The following is a 22,953-nucleotide window of genomic DNA, read 5'->3' on the forward strand; positions in this document are numbered from 1 at the left end:
CACCGACAGGGAGAGCCTCGCGTTCCATGTGGACGGTATGTGGGCGTCGTGCGGCCTGCTCATATTCCTGCGCTGGCGGGTATGGCCGACCGTCCACCAGTTCTTCGCACACCATTTCGTAGACGAGAAATCGGAGATGCACTACAGGAAGGAGAACTGGTTCCTCGGAAAGGTATGTTGTCCGTGGTCTTTCCCCTCGCTAGCTCACCCGCTCGTAGAATCTGGCACTGTGGTCCACCGCATTCTTGATTGTGAACTGGGTTCTGGCATTAGGGTTCATTCAGCGACCCGTCGTTCTCCCAGACAAGATCTTCTACTATGCGGTGAGTCCCGGGTGCATAGATGGGTCAACCGGCTGAACCTAGCGCACAGGTGTCCCCTGCCATCACATTTCCGGTGGTCATATTCGTGATGTGGGACTTCCCCCGGGATCGCCAGCTACTCTATCAATGCTGGCTGGTGGTCGCCTGTTGGATGTGGTCGCTATACCAGATTATCTTCATGTAAGCTCTTTCTGCCCTGCAATCGTCGTGTACCCCTCATGGACCCTCCATACCAGGCATTGGTGCGCGTACTACAGTCAAAACCCGCATTGCGGGAGCAAGGACTTTCTTACTCTGTTCTAGTGCGTCCGTGTGCCGGCCTCAGTCTTCGCTGCTAATCCCCCATCTTAGCTACACGTCTGCGATGCAAACGATTGGCTTGTTCGGTCTGCGGCTGCATAGACTCCCGGCCCTTCTCGCGGCGGCCGTCTTCTTTACACTGTAAGCGCTGTCTTCGACGACCGCGTTCCAGGCGTCGCTCACCATTCGTGTCTGCAGTTCCTGCGGTCTTATCTTGCCGATGCGTGCGCCATTTGTCCGAAGTATGGCTGGTCTGCGGTTGTCTGCGTCCGAGTCTAACACGATTTTGCAGATCTCATCAACTTCCTGTTGTTCCAGGCGTTTATTCTGTACATCCACTACATGCGCGAAAACGTGAGTGTCTGCCGGCCGGTGCCAGCGCGCGCTGATGGGCCGATTGGGCAGGCTGAGCGACGACTATACACACTTCGAGATCAGCTAAAAATCCAGTTCCGAGCGATGCAAAAGGCGCAGGTGAACGAGCGAAAGGCGGCGGACTCGAAGCGGCGGCTCACCTGAGGCGCACGGCTATGGCGCGGTGCTGACGTTTGACGCTGATGCACGCGCAGTACGCGGTCCATGCGCGTGTGTTGATCGTGGGCGATGCGCACGGCCTGCCGAATGCTGCTGCGATTGCTGACGCACCCGAGGCGAGGGCGGAGGACGGGAATAGGCAGCATGTAAACAGCAGACCAAATATATTTTATATGGCAAAGTCCAGACGCTGCTGTGACCGTCCTTATATCAAGAGTTGCCTCTCCCCCTTGTCTTGTTTCCTACAGCGAGAGCTGTTCTCTGCATTTGCGCAAAGAACAGCCCTCTCCCCCTTGTCTTGTTTCCTATAGTGAGAGCTGTTCTCTGCATTTGCGCAAAGAACAGCCCTCTCCCCCTTGTCTTGTTTCCTACAGCGAGAGCTGTTCTCTGCATTTGCGCAAAGAACAGCCCTCTCCCCCTTGTCTTGTTTCCTATAGCGAGAGCTGTTCTCTGCATTTGCGCAAAGAACAGCCCTCTCCCCTTTGTTCTGTTTCCTGCAATAAGGGCTGTCCATTGCGCAAATGCAACAAACAGCCCTCTCCCTCAGGCTCGTCAGTACACAATCAGGCCTCACTGCGGTCCCGCAAATCACTAATGCAGCGGCTTACCTTCCCGGTAGCCATTTCCTAAGCTGGTAATTCCGCTTTTGCTCAATTTCCGTGTCGCTGCGCAAGCACGTCAGAATGTACCATCCATACACGCACAGGCATGACCTCGTGTTACGATGTCGGGAGCAGCTCGACATAGAGGTGCGCCCGGTCATGTTCATATTCCTGATGTATTAGTTCCTGCTGCTTGTTGTAGATAGAGATGACTCACACTTTGCTATATACCTGCTGACACCTCGCAGAACGAGAGCTTCAGCTGTCTGCCCCCATTGTTTTCATGTGTATTGTACTGTCTGCTCGTACTACCTAATCCCGGTCAGCACAATCTCGAGCATACCCTCCATCCCGGTCAGCAACCTATAGCCATCAGGCATGAGTACTCGATGTCCGAGTCGTCAGCGACAGCAGATCTAGATCCGACATTGATCAATCATCGACATTCCTCGGGCCACTGAACACTCACCTTTTGACAACCAATGGTTTGCATAAGTGCCTCACGGTCAGCCAAAGTCGGTGACAGCCCATTTGATAAGTCGCAGTAGGGTCAACAGAGTGTATGTGGTAGCGGCAGTACTTACGAGCATAAAGACAGCATGGTCACTACACCGACAGACAATTGGATACAAATATATATGATCGGGATTCGGCGGTAATGGTCAAAACAAATTTGTACAGCTTTGTGTTTCCAGAAAGGAAATGCTTCTGATCGAATCATCCAAAACAAGTTATTGCTGTTTCATCAAATGTGGACAACCACCGATAAATTCACGGAGATTGAACTATCTCCCCATGATGGAAATCAAACTATCTCCGGCATAGGGAAATATCACGGCATGCACCCACACGACCAACAGCGCAATCCCGATGCTCGGCTCGTATGCTCGCTACGGTGCAGTCTATACATGCATTGCCCTGGTCCCTCGCGCTCCTTTGTCAGCAAACATTGTGCGCCAACATCTTGCTCTTCACATGGTGCGTCTGCGGCATCTGTCCTCTCTGCACAAGACATACCGACCGGGCCCGTGCTTGCCACTGTGGCCGGTCAACAGTTGGTCATCCGCGTCGCCAGAGCATAAATCACGGAGGATGCTGCTCACGCATCGTGCGCTGCGTGCCTGCACATGGTACATGTCTGGGCTCCCATCTTTGGCAGCACTACAGCTGACCGCCCGTGCCACAGCATTGCCATGTCAAAAGCCTGTAGCCTTTGCGCGTGAGGCACCCGACATGACGCAACGTTGGACATGCCCTCACTGCTCATCTGGCAAGTCCCGCCCGCGTTGTGTGTGGACGCTAGCAGCCGCTTGGGGCGTGCTACCGAGATGGTGCGGAATACACAGTGCGCGCGCAGAGACTTACACTTGGTAGATTCCAGGCTTCAGGCTCCTCGCGGTGGCGCATTCCGGTCAGACTAGGTGTCCACGCAATGATTGAGATGCCGCTGCAGCGATACCCACCGCATGAAGCTGGAAGAAGACGAGTCGGTGGGGTGTGTGTGCATTGCTGCTTGCATCCCGCAACCACGCTGAGTATGGTGGATTCAGGTCTGTGCATAGCACTCCTGGCGGGAACCGAACACATCCGCATGAGCGCCACGGTCTTCCGCTGACTGACATTGGCGCAGGGACAGGCGAATTTGCGCTGTCCAGGTATCAGGCGGATAGTTGCGTGTGGCCTTACGCCATCAATTTAGCGGCCGCGCGATTGTTGAGGGACCACCGTGAAGATACCCGCCGCGCGATGTGATCGGGAGAGGTCGAAGCGGCGCGCGGGTGTGAATGATAATTCCGCACGCCTCGAAAGAACCATCTTGGCGCTACGTCTGTGCGAGCGTGCCCGGTCTGACGCACATTGAGGCTGGCGCGGGCAAAGCTGCCATACGCCGTCCGGACATCGGGCGCGCGGTTGCATGCAGCTTTAGGACGCCGCCATTTCCGCCTTGATTGTGCCTGGGGATGTGTGAGGGAGCGCTTGTCAGTGCGAGCAAGTAAAGCACCAGTGGTGGCGTACACAAAGTCCGCCCGCATCTGGCATAAGCGTACGGTGGCGTGCTCTGCGCAAGTTGCTGGGTATGCGAGTGCACTCGAGCGCGCGAGAGGCGTGTGGTAAGAGTAGACAGACACAAGCTATGTACATACAAAGCTTATGGAAGATGTCCAGCGCAACCAAAGTGCTGGATTGCGAGTACGCCACCGTCGAGCACCAGCGACTGGAACTGGCCATAGACATCGCGGAGGCGCATCGCGTGCAATGGGGCGGCGAGCGCGCGGTAGCAGAGTCGAGGCACGATCGGGTCGGGTGCGCCAGCTTAGACAGCACAGCCGGTGTGAAGAGGACGTGCTCTGACGAAAGAACGCCCGCAAAAGAAAGAGCACCCCGCGGGGCAAGCTCCGGACACCGGCGGCCGACCGACTCCTTGAGCGCGGCGCGGTCGCCCCTGCCCAGCACGCTGAACTGCCGCACCCCGCGCGCCGGTACGCGCCCAAGCGCAGGCCAATCGAGCGCACACAAGTCGCAGAAGCGCACGGGCGACAGCGCGCGGACGCGGCACTCCGAGTCGAGCGTGCGCACGTCCGCGGTGTCGACGCGGAGCGTGAGGGTGAGGGGCGAGCTGCGTGGGGCGCGGGAGGACCGCGAGGAGCGCAGGGAGGCTGCGGACGCACTCTGCGGTAGGGGCATCCGCGACTGGCGGGCTTCCCGTCTTGGCCCTGGTTGCATGGCGCTGCCGCTGTGGACATGCGGGCGCTCGGATCTCCGCGCGCGGACTATGCGAGTGCCGGGGGCGAGCCCTCGGTTGATTAGCGATGTAGCGGCGGGGGGACGCGAACCGTCTCCGTGCGTCTGGTGTCTTTCCGCGGCGTGCGACAACCGAGCGGTGCATTATTGATCCGCAAGTCTGCTGTGGGTCTTTCACTGCACACTTTGAGTATTGTGCGGCACCGGAGCGCGTTGCACGGGCGGGCAGCGCGCAAGCTCTGGTGCGTGCGCGACGCCGTCCTTCTCGCGTTGCATGCCGAGGGTGCGGTGCACGAAGTCGGGAGAGGACGGGGGATGACCGGGGAGCGGTGGAGTGACCGGGCTGCGGGAGACCGAAGGGACAGACGACAGCGCGCCATCCGTCTGCTTCAGCACTGCGCGCGGGGTCATGGCGTGCGGAGGTGGGGGCAACAACTCACGCGATAGTGTCGTCCTGCCGCCGCTCGGCAGGCGTCGTGCAGAGCGAGTTGTCGCCGTCGCACGCGGGAGAACTGGCGTGGCCGCGTCAGGAGGATCGGGTGGATCGCTGGGCAGCGGGATAGTTAGAAATCATAAGTCAGAGAGCGCGCGTGCAGAGGCCTCACCAACAGCAAGCACACGAAAGCGCAGGGCGAGACGGCGGTATACAAAGATCGACCATTGGCGGTGGACCAGGGAGGTCGGAGGGCATGTCAAGCGGCGCGGCCGGCCGCGAAGACAGCATTGTTGGCTGTGCAAGAGAGTCGAGGAGGCCGTCGTTCGAGAGCGACGCGCGGGTGCCCGCACCCAGGGTCACAAGCACGAGCACCCCACTCTAGAGAGCATGAGAAATGTATTATGCACTACAATCTACAAATGCCTGAGCTACGAAAGCGAAATATGCAAGACGACCCAAGGATACAGGACAGCTACCGTTGCATTCTAGCGCGTCGTCCGTGTCTCGCAGCGGAACAGCGCACTGACCGTCTCCAGAACCTACCACTACCAACGCCGCCGCGGGGAGTGCCAGGCGTCGGATCGACTGACCATGAGGCGGGCCACTCAGATCTCCACACGCCGAGGATGCAAGCCCTTGGCTGATTGGCGATGTAACGAGGGAGACGCGGACCGTCTCCGCACGCCGCGCGTCTGGAGACTTGATTCCGTGCGGGCGACACGCATGGACATGGGGCGTGCGGCGTGCGGCGTGCGGCGCGCTACAGACCGGGGTGGGCGCGGTGGAATACCGAGCTCGGCAGGCGTCGCCGCGCACAGATGGAAGATGGCAGACACGACAACCAGGGCCGTTCAGAAGGCGCTGCACGCGCGGTCGCCGCGCGACGACGCACCGCGACGGAACGCAACACACGCCGGGTGCCTTCTGGCCGCAGCCCGTCAGCCTCCCGGTGTCGCAACAGAGCACGGCGAAGCTAGTAATCAAAGCGTCGATGTGGGCAGGGTGCGCGTCGTGAACACCCGCGTACGGTCGCGTGATGCCGCAGCTTGGGCGGGCATAATGGTCGTACTCTGTGCGCAAGCGGGGCACCGCATGCGGGCCCGCACTCGTCGTCCTGTTGACCGACGGACACGGTGTGTGCACACTCTGCCCGGCTCGCCCAAACACCTCTCTCCTCGTCTGCTGCTTACACTGCGCGGCGGAGCAGCCCCGCCTATCTGCACACTCCCGGCGCCCTGTCATTCTGCATACCGGGGCGGCGCGCTGTCGGCTCACGCCATCAGAGTTCCCCGTGCCGACCGTGACCAACGCGCTTGCCGTCATGGCATCGCGCAAACGCCGCGGAAAGCAGCCCCGGCGCGCAGGCGGACATGACGTCCCGTGGGTGGACGCACAAGCCTTGCCCTGCGCATGCAAGATCTCCCGGGAGCGACGCCGGCGCGCGTGCTGCCCTGCGGGTGGGTTGCCAGGCGGACGACTGCCCGCGGCGCGCGTACGGAACACACGACAGGACGCGGACATGGGCGCCGCACGCGCGCGTCCTGCCATTGACGCACTGTCTGTGCAGGGATGCATGTCTGGTCCGCTCGCGGCGACACGCGAGAAGCCCAGGCGGGCGCCCCGGCGGAGATGCGCGTAGTTCGGGTGCGGGTGTTGCGTTAGGTACGCGGCGGGGCTGGGCGCCGTGACGCGGGAGAGGAAGTGTCCGTGCGTGGGATCGTGCTGTAGGAAGGAAGGATATAAAGAGGGCCGTCGATGGGTGGGGGGCTGTCATCTCCTGAGCGTGAATTGGTTGCTGCTGACTGCTATCTGTGTCGATGGTCTCTGCATACGGTACGTGCGCATGCTGTGTGTAGCGTGGTGTCTGTACTGACCTTTGTGTGTTGCAGGTACCATGGGCCGACGTTGAAGGGCTCTGAAGAGCGACAGCGGTGAGCACGGTCACAGGTGGATGTTGCTCTGATTGACGGTGTGCGTACGGCGTGAATATGATGGATGGGAGCGCAGGCGCAGGCGTTATGGACGGAGTAGTGCGGGAGCGGAATCTGGTGCGGCGGCGAGCGTGACGTAGAGGTGCTGGATGTGTGGGTCGTATTCCGTTGGCTATGGTGATGGGCGCGTGAGCGAGCGGGTGGTCTGTCTATGAATGTGCTTACGAGATGCGGGCGCGGGTGCAGGCTGCAGGTCGTGGACTTGTTGCGCTGAGATGGGGCTGTGGTGAGACGACGGTGGCAAGAAGAGAGAATATGAACAAGCGTGCGCGACTGCAGCAGCGCCGTGAGCGGGCGTGTGTGGTGTACAGGTTGCAGACGGCCCGGGCTGGAATGCGCGAGAAGTGGAGGCTGCGGCTGTGTGAGGGGGACACCGTGATGCGGGGAATCTGTACGCGCGCGCGAGTGTTTAGAAAGCTGACATGTGCGAGCGGCAGACACAGCGTCTGCAGCGTGTGGGAGTTGGCTGCGATGCGGCGTGCGCGTGGCCTCGTTCGCGGGGGCGGGGAGAGCGATCGGCGAGCGGACGCCAGTGAGAGACGCAGCCGCAGCGATCGAGCGTGCGAGATCGACGATGACGACGCAGGGGCGGGGAGGCGGGACGACGGCGCGCCGAGAGACGTGAATGGAGGGCGGGTGGATGCAGTGACAGCACAGCGCGTCCCCTCTACGGCGTCAGGGGATGTTGGATTTGCAGGTGGAGCGAGAGCGGGCAGGCGTGGGTGACAGAGACGGCCGTAGAATGACGAGATAGAGACGGGGGCGGGACTATGAACGATGCGCAAACAGAATCAAATACTTGGCGCGCTGATGTGTTTTCCTGAGGCCTGTTGAATGACCGGGCTGTGCGATCGCGCTTGGCAGCGACGCCGCGCGACGACGAGTGTGTGTCGCGGGTACTCGGGCTGCAGGCGTTCGAGGGTGCGCCTTTGGTGACGCTGCCCTGGCCGCGCGCGCGGGCGTGTGCTCACAACGCACACGGAGACGCGGCCGAGAACGGCTGGCTGGCGCGATGAGAGCGCGTCGATGGAGCATGCGCTGACCGCGCGTTGTGCGGTGCCGCTGGATATGGGGCACGACGACAGCGAGAGCGCGCGATAGTCAGTAGGACATGTATGAGTAGCTTACCTTTGCATGTAGCTGGGACGACGGGCGCGGGCGCGCTGGGCGGGGATGCGGCCGAGTGTGTGAGGAGGGGCCGGTATGCGTGCGACGGCGGGATGCGAGCGGGGCGAGGGGAACAGCGTGCTGCGCCATGGGGACCGGGATGCATGCGCGAGGGGTCTGCCTTGACGCGGCCAGTGAGAGACGCGCCGGAGCACGGATGGAAGCGATCGAGGGACGTGCAGACGCTGGCAGACAGAGACAGAGAGTGATCGAGGGACAGCGCTGCCGGTTGCTTGCGAAGGAGGATGGACGCCGATACATGTCGAGTCGACGTCATGAACATGTCAAGATCGCCGGCGGTTAGATAAGGGTTATTTGAGATATGTGATCAATTCCCGTGCGGGAGTATCCATATGCGGGCATAGCAGCACCGGGCCATGCACTGGGCCGGTTCGGCTTTGGAGAGTGATGGCTGGGGACAGACGCCGGTCATGCCAATTCCACCAGGAATTGGTCCTCATCCTGTTAAACATCTTTCTCACCGTCGCGCGCGGCGACAGCGCCCTCCCTCATGCCTCTGCTCTCCCGCACCTCGCTCATCACCGCCAACGGCAGCACAGATGCCCTCGACGTCGAGCTCCCCATGGCCGCCATCCCCGCCAAGAATGCGGACAAGCACCCGCACACCGCTGTGACCGCCCCCGTGAGCTCGACGACGCTCCACGCCACCCTGAGCCTGCCGCCCCCGGTCGTCCAGGGCTCTGTGTCCTCAGGCCGACGGGGCAAGAAAAAGTCGGCCCGGGTCGACGGCGGGCTGCGGGTGCACTGGGCACAGTTCAAACGCCGGATAGGGACCGGCACGGCGCCCTCGACGTCCTCTGCGCTCGAGCCCGACGACAGCGGGGACAGCTCCAGCAATGCGCAGATGCGCCAGGACGCACAGCACGAGGTCGAGGACGACGGCGTCGACGAGGTCGTCGTCGACCGCGAATGGTCCGACGAGATCAAGAGCTCCTCGATCACCCACTCTGAGCATGGGGGGACTCCTGAGAAGTCATGCAACCAGCTCGGGACGAGCACCGACAGGGAGAGTCTTGCGTTTCATGTGGACGGTATGTGGGCGTCGTGCGGCCTGCTCATATTCCTGCGCTGGCGGGTATGGCCGACCGTCCACCAGTTCTTCGCACACCATTTCGTAGACGAGAAATCGGAGATGCACTACAGGAAGGAGAACTGGTTCCTCGGAAAGGTATGTTGTCCGTGGTCTTTCCCCTCGCTAGCTCACCCGCTCGTAGAATCTGGCACTGTGGTCCACCGCATTCTTGATTGTGAACTGGGTTCTGGCATTAGGGTTCATTCAGCGACCCGTCGTTCTCCCAGACAAGATCTTCTACTATGCGGTGAGTCCCGGGTGCATAGATGGGTCAACCGGCTGAACCTAGCGCACAGGTGTCCCCTGCCATCACATTTCCGGTGGTCATATTCGTGATGTGGGACTTCCCCCGGGATCGCCAGCTACTTTATCAATGCTGGCTGGTGGTCGCCTGTTGGATGTGGTCGCTATACCAGATTATCTTCATGTAAGCTCTTTCTGCCCTGCAATCGTCGTGTACCCCTCATGGAGCCTCCATACCAGGCATTGGTGCGCGTACTACAGTCAAAACCCGCATTGCGGGAGCAAGGACTTTCTTACTCTGTTCTAGTGCGTCCGTGTGCCGGCCTCAGTCTTCGCTGCTAATCCCCCATCTTAGCTACACGTCTGCGATGCAAACGATTGGCTTGTTCGGTCTGCGGCTGCATAGACTCCCGGCGCTTCTCGCGGCGGCCGTCTTCTTTACACTGTAAGCGCTGTCTTCGACGACCGCGTTCCAGGCGTCGCTCACCATTCGTGTCTGCAGCTCCTGCGGTCTTATCTTGCCGATGCGTGCGCCATTTGTCCGAAGTATGGCTGGTCTGCGGTGGTCTGCGTCCGAGTCTAACACGATTTTGCAGATCTCATCAACTTCCTGTTGTTCCAGGCGTTTATTCTGTACATCCACTACATGCGCGAAAACGTGAGTGTCTGCCGGCCGGTGCCAGCGCGCGCTGATGGGCCGATTGGGCAGGCTGAGCGACGACTATACACACTTCGAGATCAGCTAAAAATCCAGTTCCGAGCGACGCAAAAGGCGCAGGTGAACGAGCGAAAGGCGGCGGACTCAAAGCGGCGGCTCACGTCGTACGTACCTGCCTTCTCCCGATATCTCGCCGCATGCTGAGAATACCCGCCGTCGCTTTTAGCTATGTCTTCCATGATAAGTCTCCACGTTCGATGCTTCTATATGAATTGGTCTGGTTCTCATTGGCTCTGCACAGGTCCGAGTGCCGCTGAATACAGCATGTGAGTCCGGGGCCGCGGCTGCATGATGTTCGCTGAGTTCGCTTGCTGATGGATGTCAGTGCTCGCGGTGCAGAACATGGAGGCGCACGGCTCCGTGCCCAAGGCGCAGGAAATTGAGTTCAAGGCGCTCGAGGGAAGTCTAAGCATGATGTCCAAAGGTGAGCCTCCTTCTGTGATGCTCCATGTTTTCGTTTGCTGACGTGTCGTGGCGCAGTGCTGAATGACGTGCTTGATTTGTGAGTGGCATCGCTCTCATGAGGGGACAGGTGCTGAGGCTGCCACCAGCAACCGGATGGACAGCGGACGCTTCGAGTCTGTACATAAGGTACGCCGTGTGATTTCGAACCTATCAACAGTTGCGAACTCAGATCGTGTGGTCCAGCCCTATGCGTTCCACCAAGTCATGCAATCGATGTTTGTCCCGCTGCAGATGGCCACGAACGCACGCGGGTTGGAGTTTGCACAAGATTTAGACAAGCGTATCGACGAGGTAGGATTGGTCTCACAAGATTAGTCCACTCCACAAATCCTAACGAGCATTGCCACGAATAGGTCACCCGGCGGGCTTTGTATGAAGCGCTCGGCGAGAGTCAGTCCGTCATTGACAGGCGAATGACGGAAGAGCCAGATGGAGATGGCATCGTTGTTGGCGACGAGACGCGCCTCCGGCAGATCATTACCAATCTCGCAAGGTGGGTGCCCCGCCGGCGTCACGCTTTGACATTGCCGCTGAGCTTTTGTTTCCAATTAGCAACGCCTGCAAGTTCACCCCCGCCGGCGGGAAGCTCACGATATCCACAAAGCTGATTATCCCGCAATTGCCTCCCGGCCCTGACGGCTCTGACACGAGCGAGACGGCTGGCGAAGACGGCAGAGATTCAAGACCACAATCAGTCGCGTCGCTGCATGTGCCCCCGCCCCAGGGCGCCGATCGTGAGTGCAGCAACCGTCATCTTGGGCTGCAGTGATTGACTATACGGGCAGCAGAGAAGCAGACTAACGATGACGAGCTATCACCGCCGTTCCCACACCGCCTCTCAGCCACGCAGCTCACACGGCACAATACAATGCACAACAAGCCGCCGCCAGTGGAGTGGATTGTCGTTCGAATTGAGGTGTCGGACACCGGATATGGTATCAGGCCGAAGGACATGGTTCAGAGCAAGCTATTTTGTATGTGCGCTCGCGAGCCTCTTTTCTGCCCTGGCTGACCTCGCATAGCTGCATTCAACCAGACCGAACAGGGTCGACTACAAGGTAAGCTGCCTTTGTTATTGGAGGGGGCCCCCTTCACTCAACATGCGCAAGGTGGAAAAGGCACAGGTCTCGGTCTAGCGCTTGTGCGACAGATCGTCAAGCTCAGTGGCGGTCGCCTCGGTGTCAAGTCGAAGGTTGGAGAAGGATCGACGTTCTGGGTGGAGCTTCGTCAGTAATTATATCGTATGATCTTGGGCCACAACTGATGATGCATCCATCCACAGCGCTGGGCGTCGGGATCAAGGCCACACCGGCGTTGCTGATGCCTCGAGAAGCCCGTGAATTTATCTTCGATACTACTAGCAGCGTCACGAAGACCATGAAGACGGGATCGAGCAGTAAGATTGAGCTACTAGGGGATGATCTTGATACCAGATTGCCATTACAATCTGACCCGCCTCGTCAGGCGTCAGCGCTGCATAGTATCATGGAGCAAGGTACGCTCTCTATGTTTTCTCTTAGTGATCGATATCCTGAAAGGTGCTTTCAGGCGGTCTTGTGGAGATTTCGACTAGGCGAGGAGAGCGGTCGCCAGTCCTGACACGGACACTAGGAGACGTTTCAACCGGGACGCAACCTCTCGCGGAAGATATCACGCCACCATGTGCCACAGAACCTCTTCCGCCCGTCTCCAGCGAAAGCTCGTCATCTACGATCAGGCCACGATTAACGCAGCTGCCGAAGCCAAGAACATTCTTGATCGAGCCGCCATTATCCCCGGCAGGCTCCGCCACCACCGCCTCCACGCGTAACGGCAGCACAACAAGCGGATCCACGCAGGACGGGCCGCTGCGGGTCCTCGTTGTTGATGACGACCTACTTACGCGCAGGCTCATGTCCCGCATGTTGACGCGGATAGGCTGCAAAGTGGCAACTGCGGAGAACGGGGAGATAGCGCTCGAGATGATACTCGGGTCACATGCCACGCCGTCATCTGAAGACACCGGAAGCGCCGGCTTGTCGACAGAGGGCACAACGGCGTCGTCGGCGGTGGCGGATTCGAGCGAGGAGTACCGCTATGCGGTGATATTCCTTGACAACCAGATGCCCATACTATCGGGGCTGGACGTGGTCACGAAGCTGCGGGAAATGGGCCGAAGCGATTTCGTCGTTGGTGTTACCGGTGAGCGTCTCCTTACTCGTTCCGCTGGGTGGGCGCTGAATTGCGCCATCCACGTGTAGGGAACGCACTTCTGACAGACCAGCGGGAGTATCTAGAAGCTGGGGCGGATCAGTACGTGTTTCATGTTGGCGTTCACCCTCATTATGCTCACCTGCGTCCCTCTAGTGTTTTGACGAAACCTGTCCTCGAAAAAAGCCTGAAGAGCATGCTTGTTATTGCGGACGAGCGTCGCAAAGAGCGGATACTCTCCACTGCAGAGCCGCCACAACTAGCAGCAGCACCGTCACCGTCACCGTCACCGTCACCGCCATCATCGCCATCATAGCATATTGTCTAGGGTTTGAGTTCCCGTCTATTTCTTTTGCTTTCTGATGTCCATATACGCTTTTGTGTTTTCCTGGGTCTATTTGTTATCTGCTGTCGAGACGGACTGGCATCATCACAAGCATACGAACTGACGATACTGCATAGCATCAGCACATATATAATGACGTGTATCAATGTTGTATCATCTCACATATATCATAGTTTGCTCCCGCTTCTCTAGTACTGTGGCGTATTCGTACACACTCCATTGCTTACATCCCGACGATATTTCTCAAATCGATACAAGGATTCTGAGCGCTTGACGAGCGGAGGAGGGTCTTCTCGTTAATTTCCGAGATAGTGCCGCGGTAGATGGAGCCAGGCCGTGATAGGCATCTTCTCATACTTTACTTACCTACGCCGAGACGTAATCCAATCCGTCTGCTCGTTTGACATGGTTGTTGCACTGTCATCAAGCTCAAGCTCTGCTAGATGCCGCCGAGCCGTGTACTTCTCTCTCCCGGAGCCCGGTTGGGTGTTTGATAAGACCGACGTCTGCCGCCACCGGGTTTCAGGGCTCGAGGGAGCGCTTGCGTGCGGGCGACAATGGAGACTCGCATTAGAGGGGAATACGCATGCCTGAAGACATACAGAGATTAATGCCATCGCACTACATGATATGTCTGAGCCGACAAGCCAGAGTGCATCTGCCAATCAATCGGGATGCACCTCGGGTAATGCCGGATTTGGACTTGTATGGTTTGCGTTGCCGCCTGCGCCGCTCCGTCCGACCCCCTCGAACGCGGCGCCTCATCACCGCCGTCAGAATGGTTCGAGTTTGCGTGCATTGCACATGTGGTTTTTTTGCACTGTTTTTAACGGCTGTAGACAGGGATTGAACTGTTGCTGCATCAAAAGCCGTAGGGGGCTGTGCAAGCTGGGGGGCGCGACAAATCACTGCAGAACAAGAAAGGCAACCGTCAATATGACCCGAGATGGGACTGGCCCCTGGTGCTGTGGTGGCCGTATGTGGCACAGCATATAAGCATCTCTCCAGACTGGGGGTGTGCAGCGACGTGTGCTTTTTAGGAGCGCGGGGGGGGGCAGCAAAAGACGGGGCTGGCGAAAGAAAAAAAAAGGCAGATGGAGAAGAGAAAGCGTCGAGGACGTTGCGCGTTGAAGAGAGATCGTCGGAGTTGAATCACGTTAGGTTCAGTAAACAGAGATCCGGCGCCCTCCCTTACACAGTAGTCTGTATTTACGCTCCTTCCTCTCATCCCCCACCACCAGGCCTCCCGTCGTCCCCCACAAATTATCTGCGCGCTCTCGCACCCGCGCCTCAGCTGACACACGGCACTCTGTACTATTTTATTTCGCGGGGACTGCGCATTTTCGCCTTTCCACCCACTTTTGTCCATCACCACGAGCGCTAGCGATGCCAGCTTCCCCCTCGCCTTTCCACATCACCCTCAAGAATGGCGAGCAGGTAAAAGTCAATGGTAATTCACCTCTCCGAGCTCTATCCAGCGGGTATGGCGGCTGATTTTTACGCAGACCATGTCTACTGCTCACCCAGTTGGGCCGTTCGTGACGGCACCCCGTATTCTGTGGCTCGTATAATGGAGTTTCTCCCAGCGCAGGGTCCGCCTGCCAGCGACAAAGGGGGTAAAAGCAAAGAGCCATTTACTCGTGTCCGTCTCGCCTGGTACTATCGCCCTAGCGACGTAAGCGATCGTGCGTCGGCGGACTGTCGTCTCCTGCTCGCCGCAATATATTCCGAAGTATGCGACCTCAGCCAAGTACGCTCTAAGTGCTATGTAATACATAGGGACAAGATTTCCGACCTCGCTGGGTGGAAAAAACGCCCTGATCGGTTTTATTTCACCCGTCTATTCGACCCGTGGATTAGGAAGGAATTCGAGGTTATTCCAGCAGTGACCATTCGAAATCGTGGGTTGGCTATATCTCGTCGGATGGGGCTTTTCCTGATGTACTATGACAGTTCCTTCCGAGATCAAAGATATTTTGATCTCACGTTACGAATATGTCGTAGCTGAGAAGGAAGTTGTCCCTGATCTCACTGACGCACTCAGACATTGCGAAACATGCACGAACTGGTGCCCACCGTGAGTAACGGTAATTTTCGCCTCATCCCCCGCCTTCTCAACGTGTCCACGCCCACAGAGCCGAGACGGTGCAATGCGACCGGTGCAAGAAGTACTTCCATATGGCTTGCGTCAATCCCCCCCTTCTTGCGAAGCCCAGCCGCGGATACGGGTGGACATGGGCCCCCTGTTCGCGCAGGCACGAAGAAGAAGTCGACAACCACGAGGGAATCCGCCAACTGACACCTGCTGCAGCGCCGAAGCCGCCGAAGACAAATGCACCCGCGCCGAGAGGCCGCGGGCGGCCGCGGAAGGATCGCGTGCAGGCAGAGAAGGAGGAGAACCTAGAGATCAAGCACTTCAGGATGTGGCCGTTTCGGTACTTTGGGTGAGAACGAGGAGCGGAGATGCGAAGCGTATAGTGCTGACGGTGGGATGCCCACAGACTGCACACCGTTGCAGAAGACACGCTTGGTCAGTGCACCCATCACGGCAGCAATTGCCTCTGCGAGAAGCCCTAATCTTGGTATATCAGACCCCGACGACTTTATCTTCCCACGGGCGGCAACCCGCGTTGGCTCGAAATACCAAGCCAATGTCCCGCTCGCGCCAGGCACAGAGGGTGCCTACTCTCAGCCTGGTAAGTACGACAGCCTGCGAAGGAACAGTAGCTGATGCGCCGCAGATCTGGAAGAGAGGGGAGGAGACTCGACAATTGAAGTCCTCTGCCTGGCCAACGAAATGCGACCAGAAGAAGGTGCGTGGGGACCTGCCTCTTTGGGCAGATTCACAGAATGTTGACGCTTGTTTGTTCACACAGTCGGCGCTTGTGAGTAACGTCATCATATAGCCGAGGACAGATGATGATGACGCCCACATATCGCAGTGGAAACGCACAGGAATACTCTCACAAGAAACGAAGACATTAAATGCAACGTGGACTGGCTAACCGAGGTCATGCGCCGCTACACAGAGGCCCGCCTTGCCGTCCGCGACTTCGGCACAGTGAGCATGAAGAACCCCCTTCGCCTGGAGAAGGTTTGTCTATTTCAATTGCTCGTAAAATGTGGCTGAGACGGGTGCATTCAGTGGAAGAAACGGGAAACGAGGTGCATAGATAGGGACTGGACAGATGGCGAGATAGCCGCCTTCGAAGATGCTATCGCCGTCCACGGGGCTGAACTACGCCCAGTCCGGGACGAGGTCGGGACCAAGACAATGCCAGAAGTCGTGCGATTCTACGCCCATTGGAAGAAGTACATACACTTTTTGTTTGCCGCTTGTGTACGCTAACAAACGGCCTAGTTCGAAACTACGCGAGGAGAACGCCAGGATCAAGGCGGCACGCGAGAGTGGGTTAGACGCAATAGAATTGCCATCACGTGCTGTGTCCCCGGACGACGAGGGCTCGATCGTCAAGGAGCTCACCCGAGGTAACACCAGTTGTGGCTGCTGCCGCACTCGAGAATCGACCGTGTGGTGGAGGGCGCCGAAAGGCCTGCCTACCAACGTCCTCTGCGACAATTGCGGCTTGAGCTGGCGCAAGTACGCGGATCTCAACGTCAGACCATATCGCGAGGACGCTATGGCAAAGAATAAGCTGGAAAACAAGCGTGAAGGGACGCCTCTCAGCGGACCTGCGAACAAGCGTGCCAAGGTTAGTCCATATGTCCTACTGAATCCCGTAAACGGGTATTAAGCGGGGCATAGACCACGCCGTCGGGTACATCTACGCCCCCACCAGCTGGGCCTGTACCTGCGGCACCCCAGCACCGTTGTCTCGCATGTCACAAGAGTGGCTCCATTGGCAAGGTGCTACGATGTAGACAGTGTCAGTTCCGCGCGCATGCAGGTATGTACTGGTATTCCCCATATCCCCTACACGTTCTGAGGGGCACAATAGGTGTCTGTGGTGTGGTAGTCGACGCAGCCGCCGTAGAGTCCTGGGTATGCGAACTCTGCGCGAACGAGAAAACATTAGAGGCCTTATTGGTGCGTCCAGCGAACATCGTGCCGGGTGATCTTGAACTCGGCTGATTGACATGACTTCAGAACCCTGACTGTCTCTTATGTCCCCGATCGACGCGCGACCCAAAGAGGAAGTCACTTTATCCCCCTCCTGATTCCTTCCTCCGAGCGTGCAAACCTACCGAGGGCCAAGCCTGGGTCCACGTCCTCTGCTCCGCCTTCATTCCCGAGGTCTCATACTCAGACGCGTCGCGCCTCCGTCTCGTCGAGGGCATCAGCACGATTCCGCAGTACCGATGGCAGAATGTGGGTCATCATTTCCCTTCTGTTCCTCGTCCGTCTGTTCACAGTGCACACCCGCAGGAATGTACGATATGCAGCCAGAACGGCGGCGCCGTGGTTCGCTGTGCCGAGTGCCCAGCTGAATACCACGTGTCATGTGCGTGGAAGCAGGGCTACAAGTTCGGATTTGAGATGCAACCGGTACGTTTGGATTGTGCTCACGTATTATATCACCCCCTGAACAAGAACACTTCGCTCCAGGTGAGGCAAAGCAGACGCGATACGACGACCATCGTGGAGTTTAACGATATTTCGGGGTGTATGACGCCTGTTGTAATATGTAAGGGCCATATCGGCCACAAGCGCGAGCTGTTTGATATTTGCGCAACTAACGAGCTGGGCGAGGTGGGCATCACAGGTTTTATTGGCATTCATGGGCGCTTACTGCTGATCTAGACTGCACTGCAAGTGTATTGCAAGAATTATAAGCAGGTTTCCACGGAGCATACGCATGGTTTGCTTCGAAAGGCCCGACGCCTAGACAACATCATCACAATCAACGGTGACCACTCGTCTGTGGGCGACGATGCCACCTCCGACCCCAAATGCTTCCGCTGTCGCAGCGAGTTCTCTCCATTCTTCCATCCAGTACCCCATACCAACGGGATGTCAACATGTTCTGCGGCTGATACACGGACGTTCTTATGCCATAGATGCTTCATTGATACCCGGGAAAACCATGTAGTCACTAATGGAACCGCGTCCTCATGATCTTTGCCGCTGCCTATATGATTACATGTACTGTACTATTGTTATAGAAAGGATTATCCAATGCAAATGGGGCGAGGAGTACAATTTGAAAAGCGAACTGATAACTCAAATGAAAATATGCAACGCGTAAATATGAGTATGTACTTCAGGCTTTGGTCCTCTTGTAAAACAGCATATAGGCTGGTTTGCCCTGTATCGAGTTCAGAACATAATGCGACATTGATCAACTAAGGTGGACTTACAACGACGTCCTTGGTGTCGGCTTGAGATATACGACTATCGTCACAGTATAGCCAACCTCCCCGTGAAGATATGAACGCGGTATCTGTAAGGAAGATCAATGAATATCACGACTGCGAACGAAAGTTTTGTGCGACGCTTACAATGCCCACTGCTCAATGTGCCGAAGTGGTTCGTTACCCCATACAAGTCGTATCTGTATGGCGGTATCTGTGCTCGAGGATCGTCTCGCGACAGCTGCAGTCCCATATCGACGCCAGGCGGCAATGGCGGAGGCATATAGTTGGTCAGATCGAGACTCCGTATTGGGTAGTCGACAAATGTCTCAATCTTGTCTGTAAAGTGGCCCTTCGACGAGAATCGCTTCAGGTGTATGAGGAGGACTGGCGGGAGACGAGACAAAGACAAGTTCTTGGTTGCCTTCCGAAGAGTCTTGCAATGCGGGCAGTTCCTATTGTCGCGTTAGGAAGTACGTCGGGTAACTCATCGTCACAACTCACCAAGCATCTGACTTCTCCATTACTTCCTCCTTGACGAAAGCATCCAAACACTGATATAGGGAGACCTTTGATCCGCGGCCAATGGGAATGGGTAAGGTCAGATACATGAATGTGTTGTACGTTGTTGACGTCTGAACGCCCGGCGAATTAGCTTCTTTCCACGACGACGCCGCGCGCCAATGATTCTTTCCATACCTTATGACACGTAAGACATTCGAGGCGATTGCGAAACTGACCCTGAAAGAAGTCGACAACCAGACTATCGTTGCGCATGCGCCAGATCTGCCATTCCTGCTCGCTGGCGATCTGAGTCGGAAGCCTTTCGAGCTCGGCTTCGCGTTCCGGCGTAGTCTCTATCTGTGGCTTCTGAAGGACCCTGTTGAGGTCCTCGTGTAGACCATCCAGAAGGAAATTGAGGAACTCTTGTGAATCGTGCTGCTCAGTGCCTCCAAACTGGGGCGCGTACATGCATAGAGACCGCTGATCGCAATGCAGTCAGCGTAAAGCCGCACAGACAATAATGTATGTACATACCCTGAATGTTACAGGGGACAGACATTGCATTTCGCCTTGCCACATATCTCGCAAAATATTCGCAAATGCATTTGCTAGATTTCCTTTTGTACCCATCGGATTCATCATGTTAACCGCGCTCTTCCATCGCCCATCTGTGAATATATATGAGTTCATGCTCTCTGCGACCATCCAGTGAATGTACCTGTGAAGAACCTTGAAAAAGGTACCGTCGCACTCAAGCACTGTATCGTTGAGTTCATGTAGCAGGTGTTGCCGAGATTCTTGAGACCTGAGGTACCAATCTGGATATCGGCCCAATATGTGACAGGATAGTCGGACTGTATAGTCGGGGGCTTAGGACCTGTCGGCTGTATCGAGTACGATTGGCTTTGCAGGAGGCGAGGCCGGTTATCCTGTCTCTCCATTCCGGAGGCGGCGGCGGCAGGTGGTGGTCTTAGTACGTGCTGCGACGAGAGATCAGGATAGTCTATAGACGGGCGTGCAACTAGACCAGATAGGGCTTCTTGTGACTGGTCAACGTAATCACTCCGGCGTCGCGAGAGCGGAGACGGGTTGATAGACGCTTGAGGAGGCATCGACACAATGCCATTGAGTGCAGGGGAAGAAGAAAAGGACGATCCGGAGATTTGTGGGGATATATGGCGGGTAACGCTGGGGTATTGGATAGTCGCTCCGTTGATCAGAGCTGGAGATACATATTGTGCGGTTGCCTGAGAGGGTGTGAGCCAGGCTAGACTGGGGATAACGAATACCTCACTCACGTTTTCCGGTATTGAGGGCGAGGAGTAGGATATCGAGTTTGACGTTGGCCGGGTAATCGCATGTTTGCGTACCAAGCGCTTCGCCTGATCTAGCGGCGGGGACAGAGGGGAATCTGGGCCAGAACTGTAGAAATACATGTCAATAGTAAGAATTTGTATATCGCGAACATACTGACCGGAAGGACGCTGGCGACTGTTCGGGCGAGAACGGCGGAGTGGGCTGGGGCGGTATCCAGGGTCTATGAGCGTCGACAGAGGACTCTGTGCCTGCTCGATGGCGACCGCCTGTCGACTGCTCATAACTGGGGGTCGATGCAAAAGCAGGCGGCGGAGCTACCTCGGCCGGCGCACGGACATGCCCTAATGGAGACCCCCGTGCTTCGTGATAAGTGGTGGGAGGTGTGCTCACACCGTTTATCTTCAGCGATGCCATACCATTGACCGGACCTGGTACATCCCCAACGTCAGAGCCAGTACTCGATCCGCCGCGGACCAGCTCGGTCTCTCCGAATTCCCGTTTCCACGCCTGCAGGCCGCCTACCAATAGCATTGGTGGGTGCTTCAGGATTTTGCGGAATGCACGCTCGTAGACGGCTCGGACGAAGATAGCCAAAGGCGAATTCGCATCGCCAAAGGTCTCGGACGACTCATCGTACACCGCAATAAGATCGAACTTGTCGCGATTTGCGAAGAGCATAGACTCATTCCGAGGCGCGACTACAAGCGAGTCTTCGATGGTCTGCGCGGTGACGCTGTCGCACATCGTCAATAGGACTTTGTGATGCAGTTCGAGATGTGCTTACTCGTTGCGCAGCAAGACGCTTGGCTCGATGCATACGATAGCATCTGCCTTAATATGCTCCTTCTCAAAATCCCCACGCGTCCGCACGTCCAATACCAGTACCTTGAAATTATGCCGCCGGTTGTAGTCCAGCAGCGCCTTCGGGAACAATGTTGTGGACACCGGGATCTCCGGCGGCTTCTCCGTGATCGGGGTCGGCGCAGCGGGCAAAACCGGCGATCGCGATGCTGACGACCTCAATGACAGTCCCGACGGCTTGCGCGGGACAGTGGGTGACAACGGCGAGCGGGCGGGAGAGGCAGGCCGGCTCGCGAAAGTGTTGATCGTCGGTGGAATAGGCGTGCTGGATGGCCGGGGACCGGGGTCCATGGGAAGAGCAGGGAACGGCTTCGGATGTGCAAACAGCTGCGGCGGGAATCCATCCTGTCTGCCTATGCTCGAACCGGTGGGCAGGGACGGCAGCTTCAACCCGTCCGCCTCATCCAGCTCGTCTATTGATGGAAAGGCCTTACCGAACTCTGACAAGCTGAGGTGAGACAGGTGGGGCGAAGACGATGCCGAGGACGATGGAGACGGGGGGCCGAAGCTCGACGTTGGCACCAGTGCGTGGGGCGACGCGACTGTGGACGAACTGGCGACTACTGGCGACGCTAACATTGGGAAACTCGAGGATGGCGGGGGAGGTAGATTCTGAAGCGAAATCCGATTCAGGCGAGCCGGAGGACCGTCTGGAAGTGATGAGGGGACCTCTCGAGAAAGACGTTTTGTCGACGAAACAGCGAGACCCGCGTTCTGTAGTGAGCGCATTCTGTCTGCAATGCTGACGACGCCTGTCGATCTTAATACAGGGGACTCCTCCTCATCTCTAGTCAATCATAACAGTCAGATTTTATCCCTCTAGCGACGAACATTTCAGAGTGACAAATGAAGAAGCTGATTCGCCTGGTCACAGAAGACGCCCACTGTGTTCTGGGAGACGTTCCGCAGGCGTACACCGTGGACATCGGCCGGGATCTCCCAGAGAAGAGCTAGTCTCATGAGATGGGCGACAAAACAGATAAAGGATGCCCGGTACTGAATGCGACATGTCCGGGAGACACATGGTGGATATCCAACATGCGGAACAGAGAGCGGTGTTCCACAGAGCACCAATGCCCGTAAAGAACATCAGGGCGCTATTACGACTCAAAGGGTCCGCAGTGCACACAGCTGCGCCGGGGATGATAGCTCTTCTGCGTAGAGATTCTGAAGAAATACTCACTGTATAGACAGCTGCTCACTGTTAAGCCTCTCTTCTGCCCTCTGTGTCTTACCCATCAGGTCACGTCCTTCGTGCTGCGTGTGTTCAGCGAGTGCTGCGTAAGAAGGCATCGTGTAGCATACCTGCTGAAAGTCGAAAAAGTCTTTCATTAGCACACCCCTGCGTCCCGGCTGCGTCTCCTGCTTGAACTCTGCAGAGTCCATGAACATCTGTACGAGAGACGCAGCCTTGGTGAGCGCGCTGAGCGCGCCCTTGGTGTTCCCCTCTAGTTCGCATTCCTCCGCAACGCGGCACTGTGCCCGTGCGCTCTTCAGCAGGGAAATGGCCGATGCCCCGCGGACCTTGAGGACCTGTTCCTTTGCTGTATCCTTGATATCTGCCACTGTTCCGCCATGCGAAGTGCTGGCTCCATTTTGCATCCTGAAGATCGGTGATCCGAGACCTGCAGCTGGTGTAGGTGGTAAGACTGTTATCCCGGGCATGTGCCCTGTAGAACAAGCAAGAATAAAGATAGGGCAGGGGGTCAACGGAGCAGACTCATGAGTCCAGCATACAAGCGAGTTATTATTCGTATGCGGGTGTCGCGGGAGGGAGTGTGTTTGATTATGTAACTTCCTATAATAGG

The 22,953-nt window shown here is 57.2% G+C and overlaps 8 protein-coding genes across 8 annotated transcripts in view; 4 read left to right on the forward strand and 4 right to left on the reverse strand.

Annotated features, from left to right (window-relative positions):
- POSPLADRAFT_1180116 (hypothetical protein) overlaps window positions 1-1,142 on the forward strand; it is a gene marked incomplete at its 3' end in the record, with an annotated part of 3,494 nt that extends 2,352 nt beyond the window's left edge. The window contains exons 2-9 of the mRNA XM_024488729.1: window positions 10-172; window positions 219-323; window positions 373-503; window positions 560-625; window positions 675-764; window positions 822-874; window positions 916-977; window positions 1,029-1,142. Coding sequence (XP_024341277.1) covers window positions 10-172; window positions 219-323; window positions 373-503; window positions 560-625; window positions 675-764; window positions 822-874; window positions 916-977; window positions 1,029-1,142 — 784 coding nt within the window. The remainder of the gene's footprint in view (window positions 1-9; window positions 173-218; window positions 324-372; window positions 504-559; window positions 626-674; window positions 765-821; window positions 875-915; window positions 978-1,028) is intronic.
- Window positions 1,143-1,329: 187 nt separating this feature from the next.
- Window positions 1,330-1,917, reverse strand: POSPLADRAFT_1039414 (hypothetical protein; the record flags this gene model as incomplete). The annotated part of the gene is made up of 2 exons (XM_024477538.1): window positions 1,766-1,917; window positions 1,330-1,699 (listed from the first exon to the last, which is right to left on the reverse strand). A coding segment is annotated over exon 2 (304 nt), but the record flags the coding sequence as incomplete, so codon positions are not given.
- A 1,524-nt stretch (window positions 1,918-3,441) lies between these two features.
- POSPLADRAFT_1055102 (hypothetical protein) lies at window positions 3,442-4,483 on the reverse strand (the record flags this gene model as incomplete). The annotated part of the gene is made up of 2 exons (XM_024480603.1): window positions 3,442-3,830; window positions 3,904-4,483. 2 exons carry the CDS (start codon window positions 4,481-4,483, stop codon window positions 3,442-3,444), a joined length of 969 nt encoding a protein of 322 aa, XP_024341279.1.
- Window positions 4,484-4,675: 192 nt separating this feature from the next.
- POSPLADRAFT_1055103 (hypothetical protein) lies at window positions 4,676-8,378 on the reverse strand (the record flags this gene model as incomplete). Its single annotated transcript, XM_024480604.1, has 9 exons — window positions 4,676-5,048; window positions 5,122-5,315; window positions 5,481-6,659; window positions 6,812-6,852; window positions 6,906-7,040; window positions 7,094-7,149; window positions 7,238-7,696; window positions 7,907-7,928; window positions 8,057-8,378. 9 exons carry the CDS (start codon window positions 8,376-8,378, stop codon window positions 4,676-4,678), a joined length of 2,781 nt encoding a protein of 926 aa, XP_024341280.1.
- Window positions 8,379-8,563: 185 nt separating this feature from the next.
- POSPLADRAFT_1168665 (hypothetical protein) lies at window positions 8,564-13,184 on the forward strand. Its single transcript, XM_024488019.1, has 20 exons — window positions 8,564-9,284; window positions 9,331-9,435; window positions 9,485-9,615; window positions 9,787-9,876; window positions 9,908-9,996; window positions 10,028-10,089; window positions 10,141-10,257; window positions 10,391-10,415; window positions 10,475-10,573; window positions 10,682-10,740; window positions 10,798-10,905; window positions 10,968-11,107; window positions 11,167-11,348; window positions 11,403-11,588; window positions 11,637-11,672; window positions 11,724-11,840; window positions 11,897-12,109; window positions 12,163-12,795; window positions 12,855-12,906; window positions 12,961-13,184. The coding sequence occupies exons 1-20, from the start codon at window positions 8,607-8,609 to the stop codon at window positions 13,118-13,120; spliced, it is 3,282 nt and encodes a 1,093-aa protein (XP_024341281.1). The 5' UTR covers window positions 8,564-8,606; the 3' UTR covers window positions 13,121-13,184.
- Window positions 13,185-13,780: 596 nt separating this feature from the next.
- On the forward strand, window positions 13,781-14,146 carry POSPLADRAFT_1045517 (hypothetical protein; the record flags this gene model as incomplete). Its single annotated transcript, XM_024478780.1, has 1 exon — window positions 13,781-14,146. The coding sequence occupies one exon, from the start codon at window positions 13,781-13,783 to the stop codon at window positions 14,144-14,146; it is 366 nt and encodes a 121-aa protein (XP_024341282.1).
- A 390-nt stretch (window positions 14,147-14,536) lies between these two features.
- Window positions 14,537-18,227, forward strand: POSPLADRAFT_1138202 (hypothetical protein; the record flags this gene model as incomplete). Its single annotated transcript, XM_024484877.1, is given in 16 exon segments — window positions 14,537-14,600; window positions 14,656-15,051; window positions 15,104-15,227; window positions 15,286-15,594; window positions 15,652-15,680; window positions 15,742-15,873; window positions 15,892-15,963; window positions 16,093-16,244; window positions 16,296-16,462; window positions 16,512-16,863; window positions 16,917-17,058; window positions 17,110-17,198; window positions 17,259-17,480; window positions 17,538-17,657; window positions 17,718-17,861; window positions 17,913-18,227. 16 exon segments carry the CDS (start codon window positions 14,537-14,539, stop codon window positions 18,225-18,227), a joined length of 2,829 nt encoding a protein of 942 aa, XP_024341283.1.
- POSPLADRAFT_1065606 (hypothetical protein) lies at window positions 18,163-22,747 on the reverse strand (the record flags this gene model as incomplete). The annotated part of the gene is made up of 14 exons (XM_024481976.1): window positions 18,163-18,417; window positions 18,470-18,552; window positions 18,611-18,918; window positions 18,968-19,098; window positions 19,163-19,447; window positions 19,502-19,635; window positions 19,686-20,214; window positions 20,266-20,389; window positions 20,442-20,602; window positions 20,720-21,017; window positions 21,069-21,247; window positions 21,335-21,757; window positions 21,815-21,930; window positions 22,486-22,747. The coding sequence occupies 14 exons, from the start codon at window positions 22,745-22,747 to the stop codon at window positions 18,373-18,375; spliced, it is 3,078 nt and encodes a 1,025-aa protein (XP_024341284.1). The 3' UTR covers window positions 18,163-18,372.
- Window positions 22,748-22,953: the final 206 nt, after the last annotated feature.

Source organism: Postia placenta (assembly GCF_002117355.1).
Source record: "Postia placenta MAD-698-R-SB12 unplaced genomic scaffold POSPLAscaffold_4, whole genome shotgun sequence".
Taxonomy (NCBI): Eukaryota; Fungi; Basidiomycota; class Agaricomycetes; order Polyporales; family Adustoporiaceae; genus Rhodonia; species Rhodonia placenta.